At 40.4% G+C, this 13,797-nt stretch overlaps 1 protein-coding gene across 3 annotated transcripts in view; it reads right to left on the bottom strand.

Moving 5' to 3' along the window:
• Positions 1-13,797, bottom strand: part of arhgef10la (Rho guanine nucleotide exchange factor (GEF) 10-like a) — a 148,821-nt gene that overhangs the window by 45,303 nt on the left and 89,721 nt on the right. For all 3 annotated transcript variants that reach the window (XM_074639229.1, XM_074639244.1, XM_074639238.1), the window contains one exon: positions 9,449-9,570. In XM_074639229.1, coding sequence (XP_074495330.1) covers positions 9,449-9,570 — 122 coding nt within the window. The remainder of the gene's footprint in view (positions 1-9,448; positions 9,571-13,797) is intronic.

Here is a 13,797-nt window from a genome sequence, read left to right as displayed (position 1 = left end):
AACTAAGACCGCCCACCTGCCGGAGCAAACTTTCTCATTTTACAGCTAAACCGTACACTGAAATGTTTCTGAAAAGATTTGAGGGGAGAAGTAGACGTTACAGTAACAGAGTCTTGATTCATATCAAGGGCTGCCTAGTTGGATCGGAGTTCGCAAGTTTCGCGAGCAGTGATTGACAGCTGCTTTGGGGACTGCTCGGCTCTGATTGGTTGTTTTTCTTCGGTACTGTGAAATCTTGCTAATGCCATTAAGAGCATAAGGATGATACTGAGGAACATTACTTTTTTTTCAGATTATCTGTCTCTTGTATCACTGTCAGGATATAGTGACGATTTTATCAAAATAACTTTTGATCATATTTGCTCAAAGTTACCGACTGCAGCTTTAAACATGTCTAATAAGCTCTTGTATAAGCTTTGTATGTTTGTGTACATTTTCTAGTCTTCACATTTATTTGACAGGTGCTTATGAAAATTGAAATGCAAACCTCTATAGCCACCTCCTGTTAATAACAGCATGTCAGTCAAGATTTACACCAGGAGTGCCCACCCACCACAATTCCGCCTCTGTCGTTCTTGCATGTTTGCTGCTGACATAGGTCTTATCGCAAAGGGAGGCGGCACAGCCGGCAGTTGCTGCTTTCGGCTTGAAAGTACCTTCTAACCATTACTTTAGTTCAATAAAGTTGACTGCGGATGCTGCTTAGTGTGGGCAGAGGAGAGATCCAGATCTACAAAGAAGAGAGGCTGACCTCTGTGCACTCCTGGTGCATTAGCCAAGATGTTGGGAACTGTCACAACTCTCTCAGAGTTGTTCTCTGCAAATGCCAAAGTTTGACTTCTGCCCTGACCTCAGCAAGAGGTCCTCTTTGAATCGGGAGTGTTAAGCAGTCAGAGCTTGTGTGCTGTCACTGCTCGCCTGTATTTGTGACAGTGACACGTTTGGAGTGTCTGGAGTTGGGTTTTGCTGAGCCGAGTCACTCTGACCAGAAGAGCCGGGCCGTATCAGCTCCAGCGACAGGTCTCCGCTCAGAGAAATTAGATTGACACTTCCTCCTGCGTTCTCACATTCTGCATGCCAAAAGCTCGTCTTCACCCCTTTGAACTGTTTCGAGGATGAGCAGCAGTGGTGTGTTTTTGTGGAGAGAACTGTGGTACGTGTTTACATAGAGAGGCTCCAAAATGTACACCTAGATTTGAGGTAAGTGCAGGTCTCAGTGCACTTCAACTAACACAGTTCATTAAATAAAAATTGATCAGGAGATGAGTTATACTTAATACCATAGCATCTCTGCTGCACAGTGAACCTTGCAAGAACCCATCGGAGCGGTTTTACAGAACTTGGAAATGTGTTAGTATCTATGAATTTAATATTGCAGAGAGCACCTGTAGATCCTCACACTATTGCAATAAAACGTAATCTCCAAAACTTAAAGGGGACATTTCATGCTCATTTCCAGGTTCACACTTGTATTTTGTTTTTCTACTAGAACACCTTTACATGCTTTAATGCTGAAAAACACATTCTTTTTCTCATACTGTCTGTCTGAATATACCTGTATTCACCCTCTGTCTGAAACGCTCCGTCTCTTTAAGACCCAATCTGCTCTGATTGCCTTGCGAGAAAAATATGGTGCACCTTTGCAAAGGTAGATCTTAAGATGTGGGTGGAGATACTCAGATGGGGGTGGTATAAAGAGTGCTGCATGGATGATGACTTTTTTGTAGGCCAACCAGGAAGTTAGCATTGCCCTGGTTCTCTCGACAATAAGCCAATGGGATTTTTCCATTGGGTTTTGGATTATTGCAGAAAATAAGCTCTGTGGCAAATAAATGTTTACGATACTTACGTTTTGGTCAGGAAGATAATCTTCACAAATGAACACCACATTTATGAATTTTGAAGCGTAAAAGCAATCGCCAGAAGTAAAAAGCTAACGTTAAGCTACAAAACAAACTACACCACAGTCGCATGACTTCACGTCACCACCACTAAGCTAAAGGCGGACAAGTGTTCAGCGTTTAATAGTCTCATTTAGCCACTTGTTAGCAACCCCCTTTTTTAAGACATGTAAAAAATTTAAAAATTCACAACTGGAATATTTACTAACGCATTTTATATGGTAGAACAAAACATTAAAATCTCTCCAGCTTGTGTTAACCACAGACCTTATTTCAGGCATCTGACTAAAAACCCATTGTCTTTGAGACGGGGGAACCAGAAGTGCTAAAACGCTAACTATTTCCGGGTTTTAGAACTCATTCTTGCAGCACTCTATTCTACTGAGCCTGCATGTGTCACAGGAAGGGAAGCCAAATCTGAATGGCAGCCCACAAAAAAACTGACTGGGTTGTCTTATTTCACAGTTTGTAGGTTGGTAGGTACTCCAGATGTATGTACACTTGCAAAAAGTGAAAAAGTAAAAGAAAAGAAAAAGTGACTTTTTCATGATACAGTATGTCCCCTTTAATATGCAAAAAAAAATGGAAATCAAACATCATGCAGAAACTCACTTTCTGTGCTTGAACACTCATTACTTTGTGTTTTTAAATTGAAGGGAAATGGAAAACACATTTTTAGCGTGTCCCCTAAATTAAGTAGCTGATGGGTATCCACTGGTGGCACACTGGCAAGATTTGAGCATCATTTGTGAAAATGATGATGAAGCCAAAGCAGCCAAATAGAGAAATAGAGCATGGCACAGTCAGTGTTGTTGATCATCATCAGGATTCATTTGACCCTGATAATAACAGAAAAGCATGCATACTGTAAATTATTCTAGATTTCTAAAACACAAATAAAAAAATAAAACCGATCTTGACTAGGCTCAGGTCTGAGAGAGAACGGTGTGCTCCCACTACCAAACAAACTCTCAAGCACAGGTGCATCCTGCTGTTTGTGTTTTTCTGTTTGCAAGAAGGATATTACTGCAGAGTTAGGAAGGGAGCTGCTACGCGTGGTTAGAACAAGCTTTTAATCCATGCTGTGGCATTCATTCTCGACAAAATCAGAGAGGTGGCTGATAGCTGCTACTCTGAAAGGTAGCAAACGACCTTCAAGAAAAACAGAGGGAGAGGCGTTGCATAAGGTGTCAACTTGACGACTTTACCTAAAAAAAAAAAATAGAATAAAAAACAAGCTAGAGGGGGGAGAGGAAATAAATCATCAGAAAGTGGTTGTATCAGAGTAAGGCCACCTTTTCACACTGTCCTCCTTTTTAATCTATATTTCATAACATAGCACCTCATCTATGGTGTGTTACACACACACACAGCCTTCACACTGAGCCCTTTCCTTCATCTTGGCTGTGAGAGCCATTGAGTCATTATGTTCGTAAATCAGTCATTCACCAGACAATACGATGCACACGGCCGTGAATGCGATGCATTTGCCGCTTGACAAGCTAATTTTCTGTACATGCGGTCGCTTTCATGTGGCTATAGCTGGATGCGCGATGCTGCTCTCTTATCACTCCATCAGCGGGGAAGATGGATGACACAGCGAGTGAAAGGGACATGCACAACATGGCCCAAAAGCACCGGCTGGTCCAAGTAAACAAGCTGAGACCCTGGTGACCCAGTGCAGTGTGATTTCACCAGACAGAAACGATGACCTATAACGTGTTTAGAGGCTGAATCTACTCCATAAAGGAAAAAAGACATAAGTACATGAATAAATAATAAAGATCTGTGTGATCTATGTAAACTAGTGGAGTGTATAGGGGTGAGATGTGACCAGGCTTTGCGGTTTTCCGAGCTGAGACACAGAAGCTAATCCTCTCAGAAAAAGAGAAAGGAAGCTAACCCTGATGCAGCCCAAACCCCTTTCCAGTTTGTCATTACGCACTTCAAAGCATACATGATGAAATCCCCCAAGGTATTATAAGAGCTCTGGCATAGCAGCCATCCTCAACCCTGTCCTAGCCTAATGCCTCATAAACGGAGTCTGGAAACATGTCCCTTTACCATTTGGAAAGTCTTTGTAGCCTCGGATCTTTAAGAACCTTTTAGAGTTGCAGAGGAAGAGGTGCTTTCCTATTGGAGGAGATATGAGGCGTTCGTGAATCATTATGCGGCCAAGAGATTCCTATAGCCTCACCGTAAAATACTGCACATGCAGTATGCACAGGCATTCTCTTTGACAATGTTTAGATCGGTACAGGAAGCAGGCATTGATGTTCTTCAAAAGCTTTGCTGAATGAGCGCTTATACAGGAATACGGTGCACAAGAAAAATATGTGTCCTAGATAGAGACAGGCACGTAATTTAAGCCATTCAGTTCCATTCAGTGACGTCATCGAATGCCACTTGTTATACAGCTTGCCGAGCTGTCTGATTATTTGGTTGCATAAATATATCCATTATTGGTCTCCAGGCTTCACACTAACACAGCCTGCTGGACAGAGCTGAAAGAAAACAGCTGAAACTCTGGTTCATAGAGTCAAACAGGGAGATGAGAGGAATGGCTTAGTTAAAGGGGTAGTTTGAGTGTTCTGAAGTGGGGTTGTGTGAGGCACTTATCCATAGTCAGTGTATTACCTACAGTAGATGACAGTTGGCACGCCCACAGTTTGGAGAAACAGACAGGAGTACCGGCACGGAAGCGGGGACGGCAGCAAAATGTATTTTACTCACCTAAAAGAAACCTAAAAAATCTAAATCAGTTTAAGTGTATGTCATATTTAGAATATTTTCGTTGGTTTACCATGCTTTGAGACAGCTATACAGTCTATGATTCTGGCTCTCGCCAGAGCCGCCAGACTCCATGGCAAAAAACAGTAATTTTACCTCGCAGATCCCAGGAGTTGCTGGTTAGTTTGTTTGTGTTATTGTGTGACTTTGGTTAGCAGCGATAGACCAGCAACTCTTGTGTTCTGCGAGGTAAAATTTGTCAGTTAACCTTCGGAAACAGCTGTCTCATGGCAAGGTAAACCGGTGAAAGTATTCGAAATATAACGAGCACTTAAATTGATATTGATTTTTTTAGGTGAGCCTTTCTTTTAGGTGGCTTAAACACGTTTTGCTGCTGCCCCCGTCCACAGCAGTACATTGCTTTGCTTCTGTGCGGTTACTCCTGTCTGCTTCTATAAACCGGGGGTGTGTTGACCACCATCTACTGAAGATAATACACCTACTATGGATAAGTACCTCATACAACCCCACTTCAAAATACCAGAACTATGCCTTTCAGGACTAGATATTACATAACTGCAAACAAATATCATTACAATCCATGCCAACACAATGCCTCTGTTAAAAGTATTTAGTGCAGAAAAATAATCCTAGATCTGGCTGCTACTTCTAGGACAGTGAGTTGACCATAGACTGTCTAGAAGAAGTGGGCATAGTCACCGTGACGTCAGCCAATGGTTTGTTGACTGCAGTTTTGAAGCCTCGAGTTCAGCATTTTGGCTAATGCGATTAGCGATTGAGACCATAAACTCATGTTTACAATGTTTACTGAGGTAATAAATCAAGTGAGAAGAAGGGTCATTTTCTCATAGACTTTTTTACAATCAGACTTATTTTTGCAACCAGAGGAGTCGCCCCCTGCTGGCTGTTAGAAAGAAGGCAAGTTTAAGGCACTTCCACATTGGCTTCACTTTTCAGACCCGGATGTTGCCCACTGGAGTTGACAGACAAAATTGAAGTTCAAGTTGTCAATTTAGGTCTGCAAATAACTATTATTTTCATTGTTGATTAATCATTTAGTCTATAATGTCAGAAAATAATAAAAGATGTAACTAATTGATATATCTGTCATAATGTTTCAGCACTGGTTGGTTTTGGCACAGTGATGTATGCTGGCATCACATCAATGCACTTACTGTAGGAAGAAGGCTACAAATAACAATGAAAATGAACAAATAACAAATAAAATGTGATTTCAAATTTAAGTCAAAGTTTCATTAATAACCAAAGGCAAAAAAAGAAATGACATTATGCACTAATATGCTACTTGTGCAGGTAAAATGGTATTAATTGTTGCACTTAACAGCTGATTCTCCTGTATAGAAATGTGGTTCAGCTGTTACCCTTCCCGCTATAGTATCAAACCTGCTCTGTTTCATCTTTCAAAACGGCAGAAGAGGGCAACGAAGCGGAGCGTGCACTGACTCTTTAAACAACAAGGATCATCAGAATGTGGCTTGTCTATTAACCAAGATAGCGTCTGGTTCTGAGTGCGCGTGTGTGAGAGAGAGAGGGAGAGAAAGAGAGGGAGAGAATGAAAGAGATAAATTGAGAGGAGTCCGTCTACCCCCGCTGTTCTCACTCAGAAGACTTGTGATAAGGTTTATCTCCGGTGCCTAACGAGTTCGCCCAGTAGCCCTCGCCGGCTCCCACCGAGAGGACCGTGGCGCGCAGAGCTGCACGCAGCCAGCAGAGGGTTGAGCTCCCTTAGGTGACTTGTGCGTGTTGTTCATGCTACGCTGCTTTAGAACTTTATTTTCTGTAGGAAATGGCTTTGGCCCCTTCGGCCACATCTCTTTTAATCTGGGATTTCTTTTTTTTTTTTTGCCTCCTTTTCTTCATCCTTTCTGCTCACTGTAACTCAGACTGCCAAGAGAAGCTGCGAGAGCTGGAGAAAGAGATGCTGCGGAGCTTTGGCACAGAGAGGCGTGTGTGTCCCAGAGGCAGCGGCTGAGGCAAAGATGGAGACACAGAGAGGGAGAGGGGGGCTGCTGCTGAGCTAAACCCCTAATCACAGTCTGCTCTGCATGAAGGACTTAAAGTCACTCCATTTAATGCTACCTTCTCTTTAGTCAAGAAACGGGAAAGAAATACCACTGCTTACCTCTTCAGCTTTCTGATACCTAGGCCCCCCATTCCTATCACATACCCCATTCTCGTGATGCGCAGAAGTGCACAGCTACAGCATATAGTCAAACAGAGAAACATGCAACTCAAGCACATACATAGAGGCAGGGAAAACTTAAATGAACGTAAACTTGCACACGCAGCAATGCAAGCATCTCACTTCAGCCCTAATAGCATGAGCGACCGTCACAGGTCTTTACAGCGGCGGCTTGATGTGAAAACACGCATGCTGAATCTCAGAAAATAAAGCCACGTGAAACGATTTCACGGTGAACCACATCCGTGACTGACGCGGCCGCCGTTGCCCTTCACTGGCGTGCTCAGGTGCTTCATTTGTTTGTGCGAGAAGAGGAGAATATGAGCACATCCTCAGAGACCACCGGGGTCCCGTTGGCTCAAAATACATTAATTGAGTTGGCTCCGCTTCCCGCCAGGTGTAACACACTTTGGCAGAACACTCCGGTACGTCGCAGAGATCTTTTGGGAAATCCCGCCCCCCCTCCTCCTCCACCCCGTGTCAAAGCTACACTTTCCATACTTCCAGCTGCCGTTTCGCCTCGCCCTCCTAGCTCGTCCACTTGGCCAGCAGACTACGGGGTTGGCGTATAGGTCTTGATCTAATGTAGGAACATTGATTTATGCTTGGGTGTCCCACAGCCATTAAGATAATTGCATGATCACTTTATAACATCCTCCCCCGGTGGCCATGGTAATTTGCCCTCCCCTTCCCCCCTTCCTCCCAACACCCACCTTGCTCAGTAAGACCCATAACCACATTACAGCGTTAGAAAATGTGGTCGGAAATATCATCTTTCAGCCCCTACAAATTGATCTGATACCATTTCCTCTGACTTCTAAACCCCTTTTAGTCTATCTCTCACCTGTGCTGACCATTTGATCTATTGGAGGCTTCCAGGTCTTAACAGCTCGTATGGATCGAAATACTTCAGCCGGCATCTTAAGGGGGAAGCTCTGGTGTCACCTTGTAATTCCAACAGTCTAGGTATTTTTGAGTGAGATCATCGCTGAGACATTGTATTTTTAGCTGTTAGGGCAAGACAAGTGGGCTTTGATTGCACTCAATTGGACATGACGGTGTTAAATAGCACTATGATCTCTTTGGACAAAATCTTTATTAGAATAAAGATCCCACCACCGCTATGGACTAATGGCTGCTTAAGAGGAGAACTTAGCATCAGTGAAAGTCAAATCTCTTTGACTGATTGAGCCAAAGGGAAGCACTTTGCTTCCTGATCATCAACAATCAGCTCAGAAAGATGCAGCAACAGTAAGATGATCCAGCTGAAAATGTCATCTAGTCCATTGTTTATTCTTCATCTGTTATTGTTAGTAACAGTATTAGTATAATGGTGTGCTATTAAAATACACTGATAACAGCAAGGGTATTAAAAAGCATCATAAAGTATTGTGCTCAGTGCTTCACCACTGAATTTCATGTCATCATAATGACATGAAACAGTTTATTTTTTAGATTAATATTATTCTAACATTTATTTTTAGCTTATTTTTTTGCATTCAAAGTATTTCATTTTTTCTTTTGTTTTTTTTAATTTAGTTTATTGTTTTATTACGTGACCAGATATGGTTTGGCAATATGACAATATGTACCAGGAGATGTCATAAATTAGTCAACTTTTATTGTCATATTCTTTTCACCGAGGTAGCTACGCCTTTAAGTTTTTTACAAACGAATGTGCAGGATTGCTTTTTGCTGATAATGAATATAATAATGAATTTACATGCACAAGTACCTTGATTTGTCAAGCATTTAATTTGCTGAATTATTTACAAACAAACATTTATAGCTACTTTTTTTTATCATTTATATCTACTTGTAACAATATATATCAAAATTGCAATATCCAATTACACATTATTATTAGAAATTAGAATGTATCCATATCATCCATACCTAGGTCCAGGTAGGGCTGCATGATTATGGCCAAAATGATAATCACGATTATTTTGATCAATATTGAGATGGCGATTATTTATCACGATTATTCATATATTTTATGGACAAAATATTTGTATTGCATGTTCATATTTCAACAGAGTGCTTCTTTCACTTCCATGTTGTGCTACATTCCTGCTAATGTACAAATCTTTGCATCAAAATAAGACTCAAAACAAGGTTTTCCTTCACCTGAATTTAGTGCATTTTCATTTTGCTCGTCTGCTGAAAGACTGACATTTTAAATGTCAATGTCAATGTCGATCATGTTCAGAAATGTGGGAAGCCAAAATCGTGATTGCGCTTAATAGTCTATTAATTGTGCAGCCCTTGGTTCAGGTATAGTCTTCCAGTGTTAACTGTCATATGAACTATACTAGCTGAGCTGCATTGATCATCAAGAGTGAATGAAGGGATTGTGAACAGATGTTACACTGACACTACTTTTTGTTTGTTTGTGCTTTTTAAGTACAGTATTCCACTGGTTTTATTAACACGTGACGTGCAAACATGGAAAGATTATGAAATTCAAATGTATTCCCTTTAAAACATGTACTTACTGTTTGAGAGTTAATATGATAATAGATCTTTTAAAACTTCAGAACACATAGTAAACCTGTTCTCTTTAAGAAATGATCTTTGTCAGCGTATTTACCTTTCTCTCTGGTGACTTTGTAGCAAAGACAGGCATGTGACAGGCAAGCAGGGGACACCAAAACGGGGCCATCGTCTTCCCCTCGTCCTCTCCGCATAACCAGCCGGGTGAATTCTCCTCTCCTGGAACAGAAAAAAAGAGAGACTTTTTTTACTTCTCCTATGTTGTTGTAGTTTACCAACTTGTTTTGTTGTTCTACTTATTGACATCATGCATCTGACCCTCACAGTGAGCCAAGCTGTAAACTCTCCTTCAAGCTGTCAAAACCACGCAAAATAATCAGCAAGTCAGTTTGGTACCTCAGGTATGTAATACAAATAGTGTTATTAGCATGTGAATATTATAATCAGCCAGAGGCTTATTCCCTGTTGTAGGAGGCGAGGCCAGGTACTGCCAACACAGGGCCTCAACAGTGATTAAACCTGCACTTAATCAACAGTGAGAGTCAGTCCCAGCAGGAACAAAATGCAACTGCTGGATTTGAGTTATAATAATGGATTTGCCTGGCGTATGCGCCATCTCCGCGCTCATAGCTCTGAGCCGTACAACAGGTGCACCTCTGACAAGGCGCCGGGCAAATCTGCCAAAGCACTCCCATTATGTAATTCGGTAATCATAAATTTCAATTTACAGAAACTAAATTGTGCATGAAATTTAACAGCTTGCTAAAATTTGCTTCCTGGTTTGTCACCATACGTTACCCCGGAATAAGCTACACTTTATATCTGTTGTCAGCCTCCGAGGTATTTTCACAGATGCATCAGGCTCATTTGCAGAAGTAAAAGTGGAGTTTGTTTGATAAGAGTATTATTTGCTCACTCTGTCTGTTGTAAATTGGTAGGAGGGGGCGGGGGGGGCCTGAGGGACAAATAGATGAGCTTGCACCGGCAGACAGCACCAAGGTTGTAAAATTGGTTTTATTTTTCTGTTTTGGCCAAACAGATACAACAATTGTCAGGCCAACCTTCACTGATGATTAGACCGACAAAACTGACATTACCCTTTGTTTTCCTTTATGCACTCACCCTTATAAGAACAATGACAAAAAATGTTGGGTGCTTTCACATGTCATTGACAATATTCTAACTTTTTTTCATATGTCTGACTTTTCTTCTGCCTTACTGCTGCCTTTTTTGTACATTTTTTCTGACTTTTTTTTTTTACATTTTTGGGACTTTTTTTTGGACATATGTTGAACTTTTCTTTTGTCTTTTTTCAGACTTTTTTCAGACTTGAATTGACTTTGATGTTTTCTTCAGGTTCAGTTTCATAGTGCAAAAAATCATTTGTTGAAGGGCGTATATGGAAGAGAAAATTTATCTTTTTTTGTCTCGAGAGCTGGCTCTTCTATGCAGGGAATAACGGACTTTGATATATTGTTGTTGAAGTTTTTCACTTTGACTCGGCACTGATCTAGTGTGCCTCCTCCAGTTTATCTTGACTGATTTTAAAAACGTCACTATTTTTGTGGATTTTATTTAGCATATTCTGTATGTCCTCTTCGGCCCAGATGTCACGCAAACATCTGGCTTATGCAGAAGTCCAGGTCCATTCTCTCCCACTCATATCAACCTGCCATTTAATAGTGTCCATCTCAACAAATGCCCACACAGGCGGCTTGCCTTTTGGTTCGTTCAGAAACGGTCCAAGACCACCTCTCGCAAGCGGTCTCACCGGTAATTTTGGTTTGCACCAAAGTACGATTACTGCATTCACAACTGCCTAAACGAACCGCACCAGGGGTTGAACCACACCACAGTTCCATTAAAAGGGACTAAATGTTGGCTTGTGAAGCACCCTTTTTAAAAATGTGTACCTTTCTCCTTTAACAACTGCCACTGATGTTCCTGAAATAACATTAATGTAACATCACTCTTGACAGTTTGCAAACAGTTGATCACAGTGGAGCAAAATCCTTGTAACATCCAGAGCTCGAGTAGTTCATCTGAATAAATGACAAAACACGTTTCCAAAGAGCGAGAAGATCAAGGACAAGAATGAACAGCATCGAGTAGGTGTGTTGGATCGTTTCATATATGAGAGATACATATTTCAATGACTGTGTTTGAGTGGGCTTGTTTGCTGTTGGATTTTTCATATTTCCTTTTTCAATCTTTTGAGTACAACAAACGGACTCATTCATTCATCTCCACTATTCTAAACCGTATCTCAACACATATGAAACAGAAACTATCTGATACACAACTCTAGGTTCCAGATATATGAAATAAAAAGTAACAAAGCTTAAGTAAATTACGTATGTCAATTTATGGGGTTTTTTTGGGCTGTCAAAGTTAATGTGATAATAACGCAAATTCGTTTTAACGCGACTAATTTCATTAACGCAACTCTCAAAGCTAGAGTGAAGATACTGGTACCATATGAAACTAGAAAACCTAAGGAATTCATTGGTACCATGTCATAGTAGCTTGTCGTGAAATAAATAACGATCAGAACTTATGCTAAAGGTTTTTTTAATGCTAAATGCAGTATCTGTGATGGTTTCTGGGCAATATTATGTAATTGATTTCCAATAATAAAAATATATACATACATTTGCATACATTAGCAGCATATTTGCCCACTCCCATGTTGATCAGCGAATTGAATACTTGACAAATCTCCCATTAAGGTACATTTTGAACAGATAAAAAACGTGATTCATTTGTGATTAATCATGATTAACTATGGATGCGATTAATCACCAGTTTCATTTAGCTTTTTTACCTTTTCACAACGCATTCTCTGAGGAGCCATCTGATGATGCTTTATGTCAATTATACAAGATATTGCACAATTTAAGCACAATTCATCATTTAACTACTTCATCTCCTGCACAACATAATAACTAAACAGTCCAAGGTTACTGTGAAGAATGGGGTAGCTAATTACAATGTTTTAAATCATTCAGTCATTTGTATTTACAGTCATCTCGAGTTGTGGAGTGTTCATTAATAATTAATATTTTTTGGGGGGGGTTGGCCTGTGGGCTGACTATCCCTCAGCGAGCTCCTGCAAGGATACAGAGAGGTGTGAGGTCACTTATTAAAAGACTTTAATTGAGGGCAGATTGCTGCAGGTGGGGCAGCAGGTCCAGTGGTTTCCTTTACCCCAGAGTAATCATCAACTTTCTTCAGCTAATTATTAGATTAGCATAAATTATGTTCCGTTTGGGTGTGCTGACTTCTCTCGCTGAATGTGTCAGTCAGTAAAAATACGTCCAGTTACCAATTTAAAAGAGAGACGGATACACAGAGAGACTACGGATACACACTAAAGGAGGGAGAGAGAGAGTTGATGTGAGAGAACACAAATTAGCCTTAACCTTCAGTCTTTCCCACGTAGTAATGATGATGAATAACGGTGAACAAATGACACGCACGGACCTAAATCGAAAACGGCACCAAATAGGGACGCGCAGGCCACTCACCTCAATACACACACACACACACACACAACAACATTTCCTCATTTACAAAACCATTTCATCAGTTGGACTTCTAAACACAGGAAAACACAACACTCGAGTTGTTGCAACACCAAATTCCACCAATTACCTTTTCTCTGGGTACATTACTTTCACAGTAATTTGTCAAAACAAAAAAAGTCAGATTTTTTTTATATGTTTGGCTAGTAATAAATTGTAGGAAATAACCATAAATTACATTGATATTTATTACATTGCGTTATGTTTATTTCTCCGTTTTATTTGTAAATTTTTCCCATCCTACATAGAATACTACCTGAATACATGATTCTTTAATTTTGATAGGGTAGCAAGGGTAGGGTAGGAAATCACTGAGTAAACTGTATATCATATGTTTTGTTCCATGTGTTCATTCTGGTTCCTCTGGTACAGTGCCCTCATACTACATAAACATAATGTTGTATTTACCATAAATAGGACTTGCCCACTGAAAAAAAAAACATTTATGTCAGCAACCTAATTGTAATTACAAGTAGGGGCATGCAGTGTAACATGCGAGTTGCTGTGGCTCTCAATGTATACCAATTAGTGTCAAACTGCAAAAGTGTGTCGCCACGGGAACCAAACTGCAGCAAAGCCATTAAAGCCAGTAGTCGGAAATAATAAAAACATCAAAAACGCAAGTTATATTACTACAATGAACTGGTTATTTTGCATGTGGGTGGTGGATTAGTTAAATGTAAAGATTTATATGTATAAGAAATATGAAATATGGATATGTCAAATACATTAAAGCATGGTATCCATTCCCTGCAGTGTACACAGGACTAATTTAATACATAAGCACCTGTGTCAATACAAAATTACTCAGTATAATCTGCTGTAGGATAACAGCAAAGCGATGTGCCGTGTAGATTAACAT

This window comes from Sebastes fasciatus, chromosome 1 (genome assembly GCF_043250625.1).
Source record: "Sebastes fasciatus isolate fSebFas1 chromosome 1, fSebFas1.pri, whole genome shotgun sequence".
In the NCBI taxonomy this organism is placed as follows: domain Eukaryota; kingdom Metazoa; phylum Chordata; class Actinopteri; order Perciformes; family Sebastidae; genus Sebastes; species Sebastes fasciatus.
This window is presented reverse-complemented; position numbering and strand designations above follow the sequence as displayed.